The sequence below is a fragment of the Nomascus leucogenys genome, chromosome 11, assembly GCF_006542625.1.
Source record: "Nomascus leucogenys isolate Asia chromosome 11, Asia_NLE_v1, whole genome shotgun sequence".
Taxonomy (NCBI): Eukaryota; Metazoa; Chordata; class Mammalia; order Primates; family Hylobatidae; genus Nomascus; species Nomascus leucogenys.
In genome coordinates, this window is record NC_044391.1 from 104,576,131 (window position 1) to 104,596,473 (window position 20,343).

The following is a 20,343-nucleotide window of genomic DNA, read 5'->3' on the forward strand; positions in this document are numbered from 1 at the left end:
CCACTAGTAGTATAATTTATATAGCAGATGGCACCTGATGGGCTAAAACTTGCCCTCAGCTGTTTTTGGAAACAGAATGGTGATGTGGTAATGATTTCTGTGTATTTTTGAATATTTACTTATTTTAATACCATAAGATTCATGTGGGAAGGTTTGTAAAAGTTCCTTATGTACAGTACTATACATAATTCACAAAGAAATTCCAGGGTCAAGGAAGCTCAAGAAATCGAATCTTTTTATATATTGATTTTAAGGAAAGAAATACAGAACTGTGATAGCAAAAGTAAAGGACATGGGAACAGCCCTCCCTCCGACTTTCAATTTCTGCACATTCACTGCCACCTCACTTTATCCGAAAGCCAAGTCTGATTCCAGGTTTTCTTTTTCACATCCCTCAAATGTCTGTTCTGTCTCACCATAGCTTCTCCCTATCCGCTCCTAGCACAGACACTCTCACCCCTGGCTGCACATGCGGATCACCGGTGAGATTTAGACACCACTGAAAATCTAGGTTTCACCCCCAGAAATCCTGATGTAATTCATCTGAATTATAGTCTGGACATTGGGAATTAAAATCTCCCTAGGCAATCCTAAAATGCAGTTGAGGTTGAGAACCATTGTCTTAGCATGGCTTTGATAAGAAAAAGTTTTAAAATAAATCACGATGAGACCATCAAAACCAAAATGAGGCCTGAATTCCACACAGAATACTCCACACACCAGACTTAGAGTAATAGGATACAATTGTAAGGCTCCTAAAACCAAGCATCTTCCGTAGCTTCTCCCTCTTCCTCAGCTTCTCCCTCTTCCTCCTTCCCGACCTCCACCTGTCCCCAATGCCTGTCTTCTTGTCTATCCCTTCCTATCCAGTTCTCATGCCATCATCCCTCTTCCTTTTGCACCTGTCTCAGTATAGAATCCCCTAATTGGTCTCCCTGCCTCCTTTTCCTGCTCCCTCCAATCTATCCTGCACACCACCACCAGATCAATCTGCTCCTCACTCTGCTCCTCAAACCCTCTTGCAGGAAAATGGCCTCTTCCTGCTCACTGTGCCTCAACTCCTTAACTTGGGGGTAAAGGCCTTGCCCAATCTGTTTCCAACTCTTTCTAGCCCTCCTTTCTCAATACCGTCTGAAAAGCAGCCTCACTCTGTTCTGGTGAACCGGGATGCTCTGTAATTCCCCAAATATGCTCTGTTGAAAACTTTGGACCCTGCGTCTGATAGAAAAAGAAGCCAGGTTGGCTGGGCGCAGTGGCTCTAGCCTGTAATCCCAGCACTTTGGGAGGCTGAGGCGGGCGGATCACAGGGTCAAGAGATTGAGACCATCCTGGCCAACGTGGTGAAACTCTGTCTCTCCTAAAAATACAAAAAGTAGCTGGGCGTGGTGGTGCGTGTCTGTAATCCCAGCTACTCAGGCGGCTGAGGTAGGAGAATCACTTCGACCCGGGAGGCAGAGGTTGCAGTGAGCCGAGATCGCACTGCTGCACTCCAGTCTGGGCGACAAGAGCGAAACTCCGTCAAAAAGAAAGAAAGAAAAGAAAAGAAAAGAGAAAGAAAGAAAGAAAGAAAGAGAGAGAGAAAGAGAAAGAAAGAAAGAGAGAAAGAGAAAGAAAGAAAGAAAAGCAAGAAAAGCAAGAAAGCAAGAAAGCAAGCAAGCAAGCAAGCAAGCAAGCAAGAAAGAAAGAGAGAGAAGCCAGGTCATTTGCCCCAGACCACCTAGCTAGTGAGCAATAGGATCTGGATTTTAATCCAGGTTTGGGCTGTGTTCAAAGCTCTTCAACACTATTCTGTTCTCTCTGTGGAATGCTCCCTTCTATATCTATCTGTAGAAACTGTACCATCCCTTCAAGGACATTTTGTTAGGGAGGCAGGAGCCTAGGAGAGCGAAGGTGACACAATTTTAAGTTCAGCTCCATCTTGAGACTAACAAGGCACATTCCTTGCCAACCAGGACCCATGGTCATAAGATGTTTATGGTTGAGAAAACAGCCTAAGGATACTACAACAACAGAAAGTCCAGATGTCCCAATACCATAACAATATATGTTTTCAAAAAATTATAGTTATGCTTTGATATTCTCACACACTAAAATGTCAAGGATAGTTTTCTTTAAATCAATAGAATAATAAGTTGTGTCACACTGTCTGCTCATCCGCTCATAGGCACAGCTTAGTTTAATCTTTATATAGACAAGACCCCTATATAAGAAAAACTTAAAGTTGATGCACTCCTCCTTTTGCTTTCTGAGGGCGCCCTTCCTCTGTAATAGAGTAGTTTCTAATAAGCTTGCTTCTTTCACTGCATTTTGTGACTCACCTTGACTTCTTTCCCACATAAGATCAAAGAACCCTCTCTTACGGCTCTGGATTGAAACCCTCTTTTTTCCTGAAGTTTTCCCTGTTTTTCCTGTCGAAGTGACTTTCTGTCTTCTGAGCTCCTATAGCACTTTATTTACATATTTCAAAAAATATTGATAACAGAGTCATGTGATGAGTTTCCTGCGGTCCGAGACATCGTCTTGAGGTTTTTCAGTCCTTTACAGCATCGTACACTGCACCCTACATGCTGTGGGCTCTCACAGAGGTCTGCTGAAGAATGAATTACTGTGGGAAGCCTTTCTGTACCTGCCTAACCCACTCACAGTGTAAGATCCTAATTAATTTCAGGCACAAAGATAACATTTCTCAACCCCAATTATCCTGCCATTTTCCTATTCTAGTGTATCAATTCTTTTTTATTCCATCCATGAGCCCTCTGCCACCTGTCTAAAACATTTTGCAATTGGGAAGGACTCTGGTACTGGATAACTACGTAACGTATAAAAAGATGCAAATTGTGATAAATAGGAGTCATAAAACGAACAAGGGTGGTTTCATTCTTTGAAATCTGACATGGAAATTAGACATAGGTCCAAGTCAAGTTCCCTTTTTAGGTCTTCTCACCCTTTGTCTCCACTTTTTGCGGAAAGGAACAGGGGAGGGGCAACAAGTAGTGTGAGCAAAAGCGGAAGAAGAAAGGGGAGGGGAAGAACTGGCCAGACAGCCACTCTTTCCCGAAAGACAAACAGCATTCTAGGAAAAGAAAATATTCCCTAGGTCACAAGAAATTGTACCAGGAGCCTACAGTAGAACAAAGAAATCCAAAACAGAAGCCCCTGTTTGATCTCCTCATCTCCATCTGTGAGAGAGAGGTGATAACCCTGCCTGCTTCTTGCCACACAGTCCGGGGGGCTGAGCTATCTTCAGCGTGATTTGGCAAAGGCTGCAAATGCAAAAGGAAAATCCTCCATTTAACTTAGCATTTGACTGTATCCCTGGGGATTAAGTAAAACTAGACATTGAACTTAAAACAAATATAAGGAGAATGGGGACAGGGGTCACTCCTCCTATTGTCTACATCCCTGTTTACCCTCTTCCTTGCCGCTCCCGCAGAAGAAGCTGCTAAACTGATGTGATATTGTGCTGAAATGCCTCTGGACCAAAGACAGAGTTCAAGTTCAACTTCTTAAAGCCCAGGTTGATAAAGGCAGGAATGAAGAGCTGGGGTTCCCCTCTCTCTGTCAGGGTCCCCCTTCTCACTGTAGGAATGGAAAAACTTCACCTCTATTGTCTTAGGGTCCTGGCTGGATCCAAGAGTTAAATCGACAAACATAGATTAACATGAGAAAAGCATAAAAATTTATTCATAAATGTTTTACGTGGCACAAGAGCCCTCATAAAGAAATGAAGACCCAAAGAATCAGTTAGAGTCAGTTACTTATATATTGGATTGAATAAAAAATAATAAACTATGAAAATGTGACTAAATTATGTGGGGAAGCTTAAAAAATAGAATTTCTAACAAGGTCTGTGCAATATTCTCTAAGCTACTTTTCCTTCTAGTCCCTAGAGAGTGTCTTTCACATAGGAATTCCATCTTCTCCTCTTAAGAAACAGCACAAAGGTCAAAGTGATCTTCTTGTACCTGCTGTTTTTCAAGTGCTTTTAACTTAAATAGTCAATATGCCAGAACGGCATTTTTTAATTTTTACTTTAAGTTCTGGAATACATGTACAGAACGTGCAGGTTTGTTACATAGGTATACATGTGCCACAGTGGTTTGCTGTACCTATCAACCCATCATCCAGGTTTTAAGCCCTGCATGCATTAGGTATTTGTCCTAATGCTCTCCTTCCCCTCGTCCCCGACCCGCCCACAGGCCCCGGTGTGTGATGTTCCCCTCCCTGTGTCCATGTGTTCTCATTGTTCAACTCCTACTTATGAGTGAGTACATGCGGTGTTTGGTTTTCTGTTCCTGTGTTAGTTTGCTGAGGATGATGGCTTCCAGCTTCATCCATGTCCCTGCAAAGGACATGAACTCATTCTTTTTTATGGCGAATAGTACAGAATAGCATATTTTAACCCCTTCATCACCCTACAACAAATACCATTTGTTTGCAATGAATCATTATCAAAACTGAAAACTCTACCAACATTGCTTTTGAGAACCAACCATGTGTTGGGCACTGTGCTAGGGCTGGAGATTTTAAAAAAGAAAGAGAAGAAAAGCAAAGCATTGGCCCCTACTCTTAAAAAGTTCACAGTCTACTGGGAGAGGCAGAAATAATTTCCATAGACAAATAATTTCCATAGACAAAGGTAAACTTTTGTGTTCTGTGGAAATTTAAAAAAAGATTCTGTGAAAGCAGAACTGGGGTGAGGGAAGATTTCATCGAAGAGATGAGGTCAGAGTTGAGGGTTGATGAATGTGTATGAGTCAGGCCTAGAAGAGGGGCAGAGGTGTCCTGCAGAGAAACACCTGAGCAAAGCTGTGAGACAGATGTGGTGTCTTTCCCTCACAGCAACAAACGATTCCCCACAACCTTCTATCTGCATTAATGCATGGCATATGGCAGTGGCAGGGAGGAGGAAAGGAGGAAATTGATGAAATATATTTAAGTACTAACTTTGAAGAAATGCATTCAAAATAAATCCATAACCTTCCCTGAAGAAATAAGATGGGCAAAAGAAAAAACTAAAGAAAAAGGTGTAAAAGAAAAAACATATTTTTCAAGTGGGTTTGGTTAAAGCAATCAACTTCCTAATCTCCACAAGTGGTATCAGACTCCAGGCGGCCTCTCAGTCACAAAGCTGCTGTCTACCTCTAAATCATAGAAGGCAGATGGAAAGCAGGCAAAATACCACACATCTGGCCACTGTGTACATTCTAAACCACACCATAGTCAAGGGAGGGGTGGGGGCTCATAAGCAATGCAAACCATGGAGGGAAGGGCTTTCCCAACCAAGTCTTCTCTGCTAAAGGTGGACACAGCACTGCCTAAGGAGGGGGTTTGGACCCCGCTCTGCCCCTGTCTGTGAAATGGTGGTGACCAATGTGGACTCTGCCCACACTCCATCCCCTCGAAGACCTGGGCGTGTACTGATTTAAGCGGCATAAAGAGTTGAGGCCCAGGCTGGAGAGGGTGGGAGGAGAAGATGCCAGAAAGCATTTCTATCATGGGCTCAGCTACAAGCAGTTTTTTTCCCTGGCCTTGTAGTTTCCTTGCTCTGTGCCTTAGTTTCTCCATCTGACAATGACAAAGACAACAATCTGCCCCTAATTTTCTTATTTAGGAGAGACAAATAACTCCTGACACAGTTGGAGTTCCTTAAACAAGGGTCATGTGTCCTAGACAACGTGACCCAGGAAGCCAGAATAACCTTTAGCTAAAACAACAGCCTAGGCTGGGCACGGTGGCTCAAGCCTGTAATCCTAGCACTTTGGGAGGCCAAGGCAGGCGGATCACTTGAGGTTAGGAGTTCGAGATCAGCCTGGCCAACATAGTGAAACCCCTCTCTGCTGAAAAAAAAAAAAAATACAAAAATTAGCTGGAAATTGCTTGAACCCAGGAGGCGGAGGTTGCAGTGAGCCAAAATCGTGCCACCGCACTCCAGCCTGGGCAACAGAGCAAGACTCCATCTCAAAAATAAAAAATAAAAATAAAGCAATAGCCTAAGGAACAAAGGCAACACAGCTGCTCAATCAGTTTTCCATCCACCCAACCATGTTTATTCTGTCCCTCCTGTGTGCACAAGAGAGTCAAAACTGAGACTTGTTTGTCATTGTTTTCCAGTCCCTTTCCACATTCCTTGTTCGTGACTGATGGATGACAGAAGCCAGCTGGGTTATTATGCATAGCAGGGTAAACCGTACTCATGGAACTATATGTCTCAACCCAGCCCTGCCCCATGGGAAGTGTGGAATAAAGCCAGTGCCTAAGGCGGCAGAACACTGTGCTCGGCTCACCTGGGGATGCTAGTCAGGTAGGTCATGACATTCAGGAAGTCTTCATCTGGGATGTGTTTGAACCCCGAAAACTCTGGGAACGTGATGATGGGGGCGCCATCCTCCCCTCGGCCTCCTGCAACAAAAACAGGTGGTCAAGATGTTAGCAAAATGTCGCCATGTCACACCTCTGCAGGGAAGTTGGGCGAAAGAATATCGGTCACCTCTTTTCCTACCTATATTATCTCAGACTAGAATTTGGGAGAAGTTAACACAGGTATTTTGAACAAGTCTCTCTTCTCATTCATGCTGGCTCCATGGCATTGTAAGAATTCAATTTTTGAATCCTTTGAAGAGAGTTACTGTGTAAAAGGTAATACTGATTTAATTATTCAGCATAGGCAGAATAGTAAATCATGCCAACACAAATATGTAATATTGCTCTTCATTTTTGTAGTCAGTAAGTGTCGAAAGTAATATTGCATGGTGGTTAAGAGAGTTAACGCTAAAATCAGACAGCCTGGTTCAAATCTACTTTGCCACATTGTTGCTATATGATTTTTGGCAAGACAATGTGCTTCTTTCATATTTATATATAGATAGAGATGGCCTACCATTTTATTATTTAAGAATAATGCTTGTACCTACGTGGTAAGGTATTGTGAGGATTAAGTGACAGCACAAATGAGAAGCACCTTAGGAAGGTGCTTATTATATAAAACTGCTCAAAAAATGGTGACCATGATTATAATTATTATTATTACAAGGAAGCAATAATCAGCTTCCCTTCAAGAATTTATAAATAGTAATTTAAGATATCCCTGTGAAAGTAAAAATATGAAAATTAACATATAATTCAGAGCAGAGACCACCAAATTCAATAGATTCTATTTCCCAGTCCCCTTGCAGCTACATGGAGCCATTTGACTAAGTTCTAGCCCCACAGTCCCCAAACTGTGTCGCAGGTACCCAGGGAACCACAGTAAACTCATGGGAGCACTGTGACTATTTTAAATTTTTGAGGGAAACACAGTAACAGTTGACATCTGTCAGACACCATATGCACTACTACTGGCTTGAGGTAGTTCCCTATTTCTTTTTCCTTTTTTTGAGACAGTCTCACACTGTCGCCCAGGCTAGAGTGCAATGGTGCAATATCGGCTCACTGCAACCTCTGACTCACAGGTTCAAGCGATTCTCCTGCCTCAGCCTCCTGAGTAGCTGAGATTACAGGTATGCACCACCACACCCAGCTAATTTTTGTATTTTTAGTAGAGACGTGGTTTCACCATGTTGGCCAGGCTGGTCTCGAACTCCCGACTTTAGGTGATCCACCCACCTCGGCCTCCCAAAGTGCTGGGATTACAGGCATGAGCCACCACGCCCGGCCCCAGTAGTTCCCAATTTCAACATCAAATTGCATTATATTTCTTGTAGATGGTGTTGCATCTTTATAAAGCTGGGGGTTTGGTACTTGCTGGAATAAAAAGCAAAAACAGTATGAAAACCAATGTGGAACAAGACATAAAGGTGGCGATATCTAGTTTGATTGCAAGGTTTAAGATAGTTGTAGTTATTTAAGAATAAAAATGAGAGAAAAAATAATATTTTAATTTATATGTATTATTTTTTCAAACAGCTACTAAGTTGTTAGGACATAGATACATATTAAGTTGTTTGACATGTTAGTTATTGTTTTTGGCCTAGGGGTGCCATGAAAAAAAGACTGAGATACTAAGGCACAGAGAATTGAGAGGGTGTGGGAACCTCTTCCCTAGCCAGTGGTATAGGAGCTTAAGCTGCATGCACCTACCAAGTTATGTCCTTGAAGAGAAACCACTTGAAGAGGAATCATGGCTCTCAAGGCAAGGCCAACTACAAATGACTGAATGTATTCAACATATCTGAGACAGACATATCAGTGTGGGGATTGTGTGATTAATGAGGATGTGTGGTCCGAGAAGAAACTACAGAGGAGGAGGACTCAAAGGAGCAAAGGTGGGCGGTGTACAGCCAATGCTATCCTAAGGAGAGAGGGCCAGCCCACTCTGAGAGTCCAACCCATGTGACCAGTCTATCTGATGACACCACTGTAAGATCATCCAGCCAACTCTCTGGTGTTGACTCTAAGCCTGATAAGAATCTTCTGTTTATAATCTGATTTTCCATGTAAATTGTAAATTTGTTTCAAGAAAAGGAATGTGTTATTGAGCAAACATAAGTATATTATGTAAAGAATAAGTTAGCGCTGTGGTTTTTCTGCACGAGTCTCTTGTGAGTGTTGTTAATATGGGTCTTAGGTGCTCAGAAACCAATTGCTGTGGAATGAAACCATGTGAGATTTGTCTGGATGGTCAGTCATCCCTACCCAGAAGGTACCTCTTTATTAATCCTATATGTTTACTCTAAATTTCTAAAAATGAAATCTACAGATTAGATGTTTATCAAGACAAGTATATTGAACTACCTCATTACAGTGACTGATGAGGATATTAACAGCTTTCATCTAATAATATTCTTCCTCTTTGCAGTTTCACAACTATGGGAAGTTTCAGAGAAATGTGCATTCAGAGAATTTGTGTCTTTAAAAAGCTAAATTTAGATGCATTATAACACTGTAATAATTGTGTAATCAACATTTGCTGAAGGAATGGCTAAAACATTTCAAGGAACTGAAATACCCTAAAATATTCACTAGAATGTGATTATGCCATTTAATTTTACCTTTTATTTATTATTATTATTATTATTAGATGGAATCTCGCTCTGTCACCCAGGCTAGACTGCAGTGGCACAATCTCCACTCACTGCAATCTCCGCCTCCCAGGTTCAAGCGATTCTCGTGCCTCAGCCTACTGAGTAGCTGGGATTACAGGCGCCCGCCACCACGCCCAGCTAATTTTTGTATTTTTAGTAGAGACGGGGTTTCACCATGTTGGCCAGGCTGGTCTCGAACTCCTGACCTCAAGTGATCCATCTGCCTCGGCCTCCCAAAGTGCTGGGATTACAGGCGTGAGCCACCACACCCTGCCAATTTTACCTTTTTATAGTTGACTGTATTAAAGCTATCCTCACCTACATGAAAAAAGGTGAAGTTTTCTTCTATCTTGGTTACTACCAATACTGAACAGCAGAGAGGCCCTAAGGTTAACTGTGGACACCCACCTACTGTTGAATATTAGTCTTAAGAGGCAGAAGCATCAAGGAAACAGAGCTGGACTTAACAACTGTGGGGCAACCCACAACATGGCATCTAGTGCCACCTTCTGAGGAAACGCGGTAATGCAATAGGAAGAAAGAATGATTATTCCAAAGTCCAATGCATTCCTTGAATGCAAGGAATACAAAAAACCCCAAATTATTTGGTAATAAGTAAAATGATAACTTAAAATAAACTTTACTCCTCCTACTATGATTTTGTACCTTTTCATTAAGTGAAAAACAACTAGTTTTAGTGCAGAAAACATTAAGTGCTTGGGGTACGTAAGGTGATTGCTGAAAGAGCCCTGGTGATAGTTGGCATGAAGGCTTCATACAGAGGTGAATTGAGAATACGGGAAATCCTACAGGAAGATGGCAAAGACCAGTGATGGGAAAGGGTGCAAAGCATCTTCCTACTGCTCTTTGCCTTCCAGTATCTACTTTCCCTTTCTCCTCCACACAAGGTTTTAACTGGGGAAATGGCAGAACCATTCCCTGGGAGGCACTTTGGAAATCTCAGGGCCTGGGATACTAAATGACTCATTCTCCGTAATAAAACAAAGAATTGCCGCACATGCTACGTGACTTCCAAATGTCTTACCAGAGGTTTAATTTAAGTGAAAAATCCATTTAAAATGCTCTGAACCTAGACTCTGTTTTTATAAATAATCATAAAGAATTTTTATATTTATTTATTTTTATTTTTTATTTTATTTATTTATTTATTTTGAGATGGAGTTTCACTCTTGTTGCCCAGGCTGGAGTGCAATGGCACAATCTCGGCTCACCACAACCTCCGCCTCTCAGGTTCAAGCAATTCTCCTGCCTCAGCCTCCCAAATAGCTGGGATCACAGGCATGCACCACCACACCCGGCTAATTTTGTATTTTTAGTAGAGATGGGGTTTCTCCGTGTTGGTCAGGCTGGTCTCTTAACTCCCGACCTCAGGTGATCTGCCCACCTCGGCCTCCCAAAGTGCTGGGATTGATTACAGGCATAAGCCACCGCGCCCAGCCAAGAATTTTTTTTTTTAATCTTAATAAAGTCACTCCAGGTATCTGATCACCCCACCACATCCCAGCATTTGCACCCACCACATTTTTGTTGACTCCAAATTGAGGGGCAAGCACCTCTCGCTATTCTCACGTAGCTGGACATGCATGTGGAAATACATACTATTGAAAGATATGTTACTTTACTATAATTAGTTTCCTTTGACTTCTCCTTTACAGTCCCTTATATTTTATTTTTTAATTTTTAAAAATATGTGCATAGGTAGGTGTGGCTGTTCACCTAAGTTTTCCCTTCCTGGGCACATAGCTACACTACATCTCCCAGCTTCCCTTGCTGTTAAGTTTGTTCAAATGACTGTCACAAGTTCAAGTCAATGGAATGTGTTGTATGCTATCTCTGAGCTAAGAATTTTAAGAAGCACTATGCTCCTTCCATATTCTCTTAGCCTGTCTGCTCCCCAAACACACATAAGAAGAAGGCTGCAATATGCATAACAACAATAAGAACCAGAAACTCAAAGGAGCCTTCATCCCTGAACCTCCACATGGAGAAAAGTTGTCTGCTGACCAGGAACGTACATGCAGAACTGGTAAAAGAGTAAGAACTTAATTTCTGTTATGTGTGTTTTGAAACCGCCTTTTCAAAATCATGACTGAGACAGTGAAAGAGATCTAACTTAACCCACTCCATCTTGCTTCTAACATCCAAACTGTCCTTGTTCATTCCTGGGCATAGGCTGACCTAACTTTGGGAGACATTTAGTTTACAGTTTAAACAAACATGGTAACAGCCCTTTCCTAAAGCAGACCTCCTTCTTGCCTGGGGATTAGATTGCCTTTGTAGGACTAACATTAGCCACAAGATTAGAAATTATGGTTTAGGAGTCATGCAGCTGGAGGCTACAAGGTTCTGACCCTCCCTAAACTGCTCCTAAGACCAGTGCTTGAGATATTTTGCAGACCCTGCACTTGATGGATCAGCTGGCACCATCCAGATCAATAAATGGGTTTATCTGATCTGTGGCCCCCACCCAGGAACTGACTAAGCACAAGAAGACAGGTCCGCCTCCCTGTGATGTCATCTCTGGCCAATCAGCACTCCTGGCTCACTGGCTTCCCCCCACCCACCAAGTTATCCTTAAAAACTCTGTTCCCTGAATGCTCGGGGAGACTGATTTGAGTAATAACAAACCTCCAGTCTCCCACACAACCGCTCTGCATTAATTACTCTTTCTGTATTGTAATTCCCCTGGTTCTGTCTGGGCAGCAGGCAAGGTGAACCCCTTGGGTGGTTACAGTTGGAGCCCTATACTCTTTGGAGTCTACTTGTTGTAGTTGTTGAGCCCACCTTTGCAGATGTAAGTTATAGTACCTATAAATTTCATGTTAGGATGGCAGAGGGCAATACAAATCATTTGTTATAAAAAAGAGATATTCAGTCAAACATGCCTGAGAACCTTCCCTCTCACCTGCACTACCGAATCCAACAGCCACTAGACACATGTGACTATTAAGCACTTGAAATGTAACCAGTCCAAATTGAGATATGATGTAAGTATAAAATACAAACTAGATTTCAAAGACTTAGAATAAAAAAGGTAAAATCCCAATAATGTTGAATATCGAGTACATGTGGAAATATTATTTTAGATATGGGTAAATTTAAAACATAATTAAAATTCATTGTATCTGTTTATTTTAACCTGTTTAATATGGTTACCATAAAATTGTAAAGTACATGCGTGGGCCACACTGTATTTCTATTAAACAGTCCTGCTCTAGATATTGCCCCTTGGTTCTCACCTCCCAGGTTTCAGGTCACTAGCTCCACATGTAAGCTAGGAGTTGGGGCTCCGACCTCTTCCTTGGTTTGACATTCTCCATTGTTTCAGTTAGAAGCCTCCCACTCACCCCTGGGAGCCCTACCCTCCACCAAACCTGGGCTTCACTGGTGTGTATGAGGGGAAACGGGGGACTCTACAAGCCTAAGAGTATTGAGCAGTTGATTTCTTCATCAATTACTTTCAAAAGGATTCAAGCTGCCACAAGAGACAGGCAGAGAAAGGGAGCAAAGAGGGAGAGAAAGTGAAAGAGAGAGATTCAGTTCACAATAATTCCAAGTGGGAAACAACCATCAAGATAAATATAAAAGGACAATTCCTTATAATTAAAGGAAAGGAGCTGTGGCAAACGTTGATTAATGGCTAATTCACTCCCAATCCCCTTTTCGCTGACCACCATCTCCTGTGACAGTTAGAAAGCTAAATGCTTGCCTTCTGAGATTCTCTTGCTGCCAGGGAATGGCTGTGTGACAGAATTCTGGAATGAGACATAAGCAGAAGGCAGCCAAGAGTTTCTACAAATGGAACCAAAGAAGCCAGCATTTTCCTTCTCCTTCTTCCTGCTCTGGACACTGACCTGATGTCTGGAATTGCAGCAGCCACCTTGAATCAACAGTTGACAAATAAGAAGAAAACATCAAGAGAATCATAAAGATGTCAGCCTTAATGTCATCAAGCCACTGATCCAATACCAAGAGTTTCTATCGTCAGACCTCGTTATGCAATTTAAAAAACAAACAAACAAGTCTCAGAGGCTAAGTTCCCCTGTAGTCAGATACCATGCTGAGCGCAACTTTTCTTCTTATAGATGAAAAACTGGGGTTTGGAGCCACCTACTGGTTGTGTTGGAATGTGAAGCCAGAATTGTCTGAGTCCAAAGCCCAGAGTGTTTCCACCACCTAACCTGCTTATACTCTCTTGTTTCCTAGCTAAGCCCTGAATTTAGAAATATCCCAAGTTCACTGTGAACATGCAGGTGTCTTCCAACGTCAGAGCTACCAGAGGACCCAGCCCTGGTCAATATCCAATTCCCACTGGTGGCCCTGCTCACAGGCTTTGCATCCAGAGGCCACAAACCATCGGGCCACAAATCTGGGTCAGGCTTCATGTAATGAGCCTCTGCTCTTCTACCAGCCATGGGAACACTTGCACAGTTCAGCAGACTAGGCAGCTAGGGCTGCATTGAGGAAAAGGCTCTATCCTCTCCTTCACAGCCTTCCTGGTTGACAGGGTCTCTGGCTCCTTCCAGAGATCAGTGAAACTGGTAGAAAATTTTGCAGGGAAAATCTTTACCTTACTTGCCTGAATCAGGAAAAGGAAACTGCTGTGAGTTGGGGCTGAGGCTGCAGCTCTTAGGCTACCACAGCCATGGGAAAAGACCTAATTAGAGAGACTTCTGTTTTACAACAACAACTATACAGGCCCCCACAACAGCCTCCTTGCTGACACTTGCTGTTTCTGCCAGAAAAAGAGAGATGGTTAAAGATGACAAGCAGGCCTCTGATTCCAAACAAAGTGCTGACTCAGAGAGACCCACGGCTGCCGCTATTCTTGCAGACTTGCAAGGTTGTAATTACTATCGCAGCGAATCCATGCTTCTCCTTCATAAGAAAGGCAAATTTGGGCCAGACACGCTGGCTCACACCTGTAATCTCAGCACTTTGAAAGACTGAGATGGAAAGATTGTTTGAGCCCAGGAGTTCCAGACCAGCCTGGGCAACATGGCAAAACCCCATCTCTACAAAAAATTTAAAAATTAGCTGGGCACGATGGTGTGCGCTAACGCCTGCCTGTAGTCTCAGTTAACTTGGGAGGCTGAGGTAGGAGGATCACTTGAGCCTGGGAGGTCAAGGCTGCAGTGAGCCAAGACTGTGCCACTGCACCCCAGCCTGGGCAACAAAGCAAGACAGTGTCTCAAAAAAAAAAAAGAAAGAAAGAAAGGAAAAGAAAAAAAGAAGACAAACTTAAATGACAAAAGGAACTCAGAAATGAAGGGTTATCTTTATTATGGTCAAAATACCTTCCTAAAGGAGAAGTGTCTTCTGCACCCAGTGTGTGTCTCCACAGTTCTCTGTTCTACATTAAGGAGTGACAATTATCTCTATTCCTGACTCAATGGTGGCATTGTATACCATATTTATTGTGAGCATGACATCGGTTCCTTATAAAAATTATCTTACTTGTAATAGAACCCCTAAATAAACATTTTATAGTACTATAAAAAGATATCAGAAAAAAAGAGAAACTTATTTAGCAGTTGCAATACTAAGCTTTTTTCATATATTATGTCATTTAATCCTCAAAATTACTGGCTGGGTGTGGTGGCTCACGCCTGTAATCCCAGCACTTTAGGAGGCTGAGGCGGGTGGATCACCTGAGGTCAGGAGTTCGAGACCAGCCTGGCCAACATGGTGAAACCCCATCTCTACAAAAACACAAAAATTAGCCAGGCATGATGGCGGGTGCCTATAATCCCAGCTACTCAGAGGTAGAGGCAGGATAATCACTTGAACCTGGGAGGTGGAGGTTGCAGTGAGTTGAGAGCGTGCTATTGCACTCCAGCCTGGATGACAGAGCAAGACTCCATCTCAAAAAAAAAAAAAAAAAAAAAAAGAAGTTACAATAACCCCATCATACAGATGAGGAAACTGAGGTTTAGAGAAGTAAGTTGCCCAAGGTGATGCTGCTAGTAAGTACAGAATCCAAATTCACATCTGGAGCTGTCTGATACCAGTTCATGTTTTTTTCTATATTGCCTCTAAGTCATAAGAACAGAAAGAAATGCCTCAGTAATACTCAAAGGAGATAAATTTGGATCATAAATGTATTAATTAATCTGTCACTAGACTGATTCCTGAGATGAGCCATTGTGTAATTATATATGCCACAATCATGCATTGAGGCCTTAGAGCTTTAGTCTAAGGCTCTAGGAATCTACCTGACCCCAGCCCACCCTGTCATCCCTTCCAGACCTTGAGCTGCATGGTGGTCTCGGGGCCTTCTGTGGTAGGGCCACAGCAACAGTTTCCAGGAACCCAGAGGACAGAACCCATTCTGCCTTTTGTCTTGTGCAAGCCTAGACTCACAGTGGGAAGCTATGAGACTGCGCCTTCAGGAGGCTGGTTGGGTCCTCCCACAGGGGCCAATGGTGACTAACTAGGCATTTGGGGAGCAGGGAGACCACCGGCCTCACAGAATAGACCACAAGGACTTGGATATTTTTGTACTGAGCACTTTTTATGTTCTAGTCTCTGATCTAAGTATTGGCAATACAGACAGAAAGAAGAAAAAGGAGGACCCTGTATTTATGGAGCTTTCAGTGACTATGTGAGCAGTGACTGACATGGAGGAAATACCAGAAAATTCCCCCAGAATGTCCTGGATTGTGTAAGATGTGGCCACCCAGGAGGCAATGCTGGGGTGGGGAGAAGTATCCCAATAATAACTGAGTTCGCATCTCCTTCAGATCAGTGGGATGAGGAGCTTGGAGCAGATTAAATGTGACTTGGAGAAAAGAAAGAGATGTGACTTTTTTTTTTAATATCCCATGATGTGGAATAAAATTCACGCCAACTACATATTCTCTCTGTGATGTAATTAAGATGGCTTTGTTGTTTTTTTCAGAACAGATGTAAAAGTTGAAAAGAGTAACTTGCCACTTCATCCCTCCATGTTATATACTAAGGACATCTAATGTCACCACTTCATTCTCCTAAGTTGAGTCTAACCACAATTTGGGGTTTGGCGTGTACTTCTAGTTTTAGTAATCAAAGTCATGTCACCCTTGGCTGAGCGAATAAGAAAGAACAGTATTCAAGTCATGACAACCTTTCAGGGTTGTGTCTAGGCTCAAAAAATGCTAGACTTTTAGTCAGAACAGCCTCTCTTCATTCCCAATCAAATGCTTGATGGAAATCTCCTTAAATGAGCTAAGAATAAAAGACAATTCTCCCAGAGAACAACCTCAGCAACACTCAGGAACTCTTAGAACTAAGACCTTTGTAAGGCTGAATCTTGGAAGAACATCCAACAGGAACATTGGAAGAACATCATGGTGGCAGCTGATGTCAGTAGTTGTCTCTTTTTCTTTCCTCAAAATCTTTTCAGCTCTGTTATTTACAACCACAAAGAAATGTGCTCCTTTGGGAAAGATCAGATTGCACTGAACAGCAAAGGGAATAATATATATGAGATCCCACCCTCTTCTGGCAGGATAGGCCTCAGCCTGTTCTATTTCTGGGTGAAGCCTAAGGGGTGAGACTTGAGTATAATATTCCTCAAGGTTCAAGAGGCTGGGCCTTCCCATCAAGACCCCCCATCAAAATCTGGAAATGCAAATGAATGTGCCCCTTACCTGAAAGAATGGCAAATTGTCTGTGAAGTTGTTCTATTATCTCCACCGCCATCAAGGGCCTGACTTCCTGCTGCATAATTTCATCTGCACAAATGAAATACAAAGTGGGTTAGTTAAACATGGGCACATTACAAGAAGAAATTAAAAAGAAACAAAGGCAAGTTGTACTATTGGGAAATCTGGAACTTATCAAGAGATGGTTCTGACACATCATTCCCTTGAGAACTTGATTCCTGAGATCCAGAGCTATATCTGGGTTTGTGTGCTTTGGGGCTTATGCATCTGAGCGTGGAACACATTTCTAGAGCCCCTACCAAGGCTTTGGGAGGGACCAATACAAGGAAAGAACCCTGAAGTTTAAGCTTCAGTAGCTTCACAGTAAACCTGCTGGATGACCTCATTACAAAGGCAGGTATTTGCCTACACCTTTGGGTCTGCAGAAGGACATTTTAAACACAAACAACATAAGTTACTAGAGCTCCTTTCAAAACAGGTCATAAAATCAATCTGGGATTCATGAGGGTTCTTTAATTTTTATTTTCCTCCTGACCTCACTTCCTTCCTCCCCGCCCTTATCTCCATTCCTTCTTTTCCCCCTTTCAGAATACTTTAAGGGGCCTCTTCCTACTGCTAAATGTATATAAGAAGGCACTTTTTCATTTTTCTATTTAAAGGTTCTCCTAACTGAATAATAAGTTATATAGGTTTTCAATGCAAAAATTCAATCCTTTCAAGCACAAATCTACAAAGGTCCTCTCATCCTAGAAAGTGACTTAGAAGCCCCGTGATTTGCCCTCATATCCATTAGGGGAAAGGGAATTAGAGAGAGGGGAGGACCGACTGGAATCCTTCAACCTAGGCTGAAGAGAAAAAGGCATTTTCATGTTATATCTGCCTAAGATATTATCTTCATTCAACTATTTCCCAGGGAATCTTAAAGAATAAACTGGTGGCTGGGTACTGAGGCCGAGGCGGAAGGACTACTTGAGGCCAGAAGTTTGAGACCAGCCTGGTCAACAGAGTTAAGATCTTGTCTCCACAAAAAATTTAAAAATTAGCCAAGCATGGTGGTGTATGCCTGTGGTCCCAGCTACTTGGGAGGCTGAGGCAGGAGAATCTCGAGTCTAGGAGTTTGAGGCTGCTGTTAGGCATGATTGTGCCACTGCACTCCAGCCTGGGCAACAGATGGAGACCCTGTCTCAAAACAAAACAAAAACAACAACAAAAAATGAATGAACTGGTGATTGTTTCTACAGGAGTTAAACATCTGGTTAGATTAAGGCATGAACCAAACAACCTGTGCTCTGATGCTAGGTGGGAATTTCCCATTGATTCATTATGGGGTCATGGTAACATGATATTCTAGTGTTGACCAATCAGAAGGCAATATTTGGGAAGGTCCTCCTTGAGCCTTGGTTTCTACTCTCAGCTTTTTGGTGTGGAGGTTAAAGGAGATAACGCATATGGAGATGTACACTGAGGGTGCTGAGCAAATGCTAGTTATATCCATTGTTCTGAACACACAGGCCTTTCCCAAATTTGCTTTCCGAAAGTCTTTTTTTTTTTTCTGAAAGTCTTGTAAGGGGTGGGCCAAGTGCCAGCTTAAGCCCCAAGATCCCCTTTAATGAATTCCCCCATTGTTTTGGGTAAAGGGCATAAATCTAGACTAGAGCTTCTTCATCTCAATACCACTTCCACCCCGAATTCACTAAAAGTTCAAAGAACTCCTTCATCACTGTTAATTTGGTGGGTATAATAATGGCATGGTAGTCATATTTTATAAAAAGGGGGGCCTTCTCTGTTAGAAACACAAATTGAAGCATTTAACAGTGAAATGACATGAAGTCTGAGATTTGCTGACAAATACTCCAGCACTCCCCTTCGCTAAAACTATGCATGGGGTGGAAGTGGGGGGTAGAGGAAACATGACTGACAAAATGTAGATAATTGTTGAAGCTGGTTGATGGGTCCACAGGGGTTTGTTACATAATTCTCTTGCTATGTTTCAAATTTTCTGTAATAAAATGTAAAACACAAGTAGACAACAACATAGAGAATTTCAGCAGAAACAGAAGTTATGTAATTAAAGAGTTTTTCAGAGGACAGTCTCCCAGCAGTCTAGGAAAGTGGCATATCCAGAAATAGAGCTTCATTATTTGTTCATACCTGAGCTTTTTAATTTTTTTTTTTTAAGATATAGGATCTTGCTCTGTCACCCAGACTAGAGTGCAGTGGCATAATCATAGCTCACTGCAGCCTTGAACTCCTGTACTCAAGCAGTCCTCCTCCCTTGGGCTCCCAAAGTGCTAGAATTAGAGGCACAAACCACCACGCCTGGCCAAGCAAGCATATTTAAGAGAGGATGAACCCAGAGAAAAACAAAAATCATAAGGTGTAATTTATTATTCTTTTATGTCAATATTTGAGGTGTGCTTTAAATTAAACATTTTAAAGATGTAAGATCTGAAAGGGGAACAGACATTAGCGAAGTCAACCATCCCCACGCCATCTCATTTTTCAAATGACAACATGGAGACCCAGAGAGATCCTGAACTTGCCTGTGGTTACACAACAAATAACTGTAGAGCCCGGATCACCTGACTCTAAGAGGGCAAACCTCAGCCACGCGTGATAGAGTTCCCAGACCCTTGGCCTTGAGTTACAAAGGCTCCTGCAACCTTGAAAGGCTGACTAGTGTCATGGGAATCTGAGGTTTGCCCATCCCCCCCACCCCCCTGACAAAAGACCTTCCTCACCAGCCTCCTGTGGCTATCAAATGAACAAGACTAAAATTCATAATTTGTTTTTCTAAGACTAGCAATGAGCTGCCTTGCTTTTAGTGCAGGTTTTGCTGAGAGTGCTTGGTCTCCAGCCAGGAAGTGATATGGTTATCCTTGAAGTCTTCCTAGCAAAGGAGCCAGATGACCCAACCTGGCCAGCTGCAACAGATCATGAGGCTTTCTCGGACTCATCCTCTGACTCGGCATGGAGATGACTGCAGATACACCCAGACTTCAGTTGCCTGACACTTGGGGGCCTGTTGGAATAGGGCATGCTCTGTTCTGCCCCCAGTAAGGTACACTTATGCTCTACACCAAAAGAGACACAAAGACCGCCCTGCAGCTGGCAGGCCCTGCCTCCCACTCCTGTATAGGTAGGTAGGGGAGGAAGTGCAAGAACTCTTTGGTTCTAATAGAACACCTCCACTGCAATGGGAAAGGACCTGCTTCAGAATCAGACAGCCTTGCATGCAAAGGCCCTTTCTGCCACCTTCCAGATAGGCGATCAGGGCAAGTACACTCTGAGTCTCAGTGTTCTCACCAGTAAAAGGGTTTTTCCTTCTCCCAGGAACAGGTAAGCAGAACCATGACCCACCAAGGCGCTGGTACCTGTTACACATCTGCCCTGGCCTCACAGAGGTCTGTGCAGGTTTCCTGCTTGTTCTTTGCCATTTTTGGCATGCATAGATTAGGGAGAAACTTGTCTCTCTTTTTTTTTTTTTTTTTTTTTTTGAGACGGAGTTTCGCTCTTGTTGCCCAGGCTGGAGTGCAATGGCACGATCTTGGCTCACCGCAACCTCTACCTCCTGGGTTCAAGCGATTCTCCTGCCTCAGCCTCCTGAGTAGCTGGGATTACAGGCATGCGCCACCACGCCCGGCTAATTTTGT

At 42.7% G+C, this 20,343-nt stretch overlaps 1 protein-coding gene across 1 annotated transcript in view; it reads right to left on the minus strand.

The window, feature by feature from the left end:
• The window catches only part of MCF2L2 (MCF.2 cell line derived transforming sequence-like 2), a 246,979-nt gene that overhangs the window by 190,034 nt on the left and 36,602 nt on the right, over positions 1 to 20,343 (minus strand). The window contains exons 2-3 of the mRNA XM_003256530.4: positions 16,676 to 16,759; positions 6,288 to 6,402 (exon numbers count right to left, since the gene is read on the minus strand). Coding sequence (XP_003256578.3) covers positions 6,288 to 6,402; positions 16,676 to 16,759 — 199 coding nt within the window. The remainder of the gene's footprint in view (positions 1 to 6,287; positions 6,403 to 16,675; positions 16,760 to 20,343) is intronic.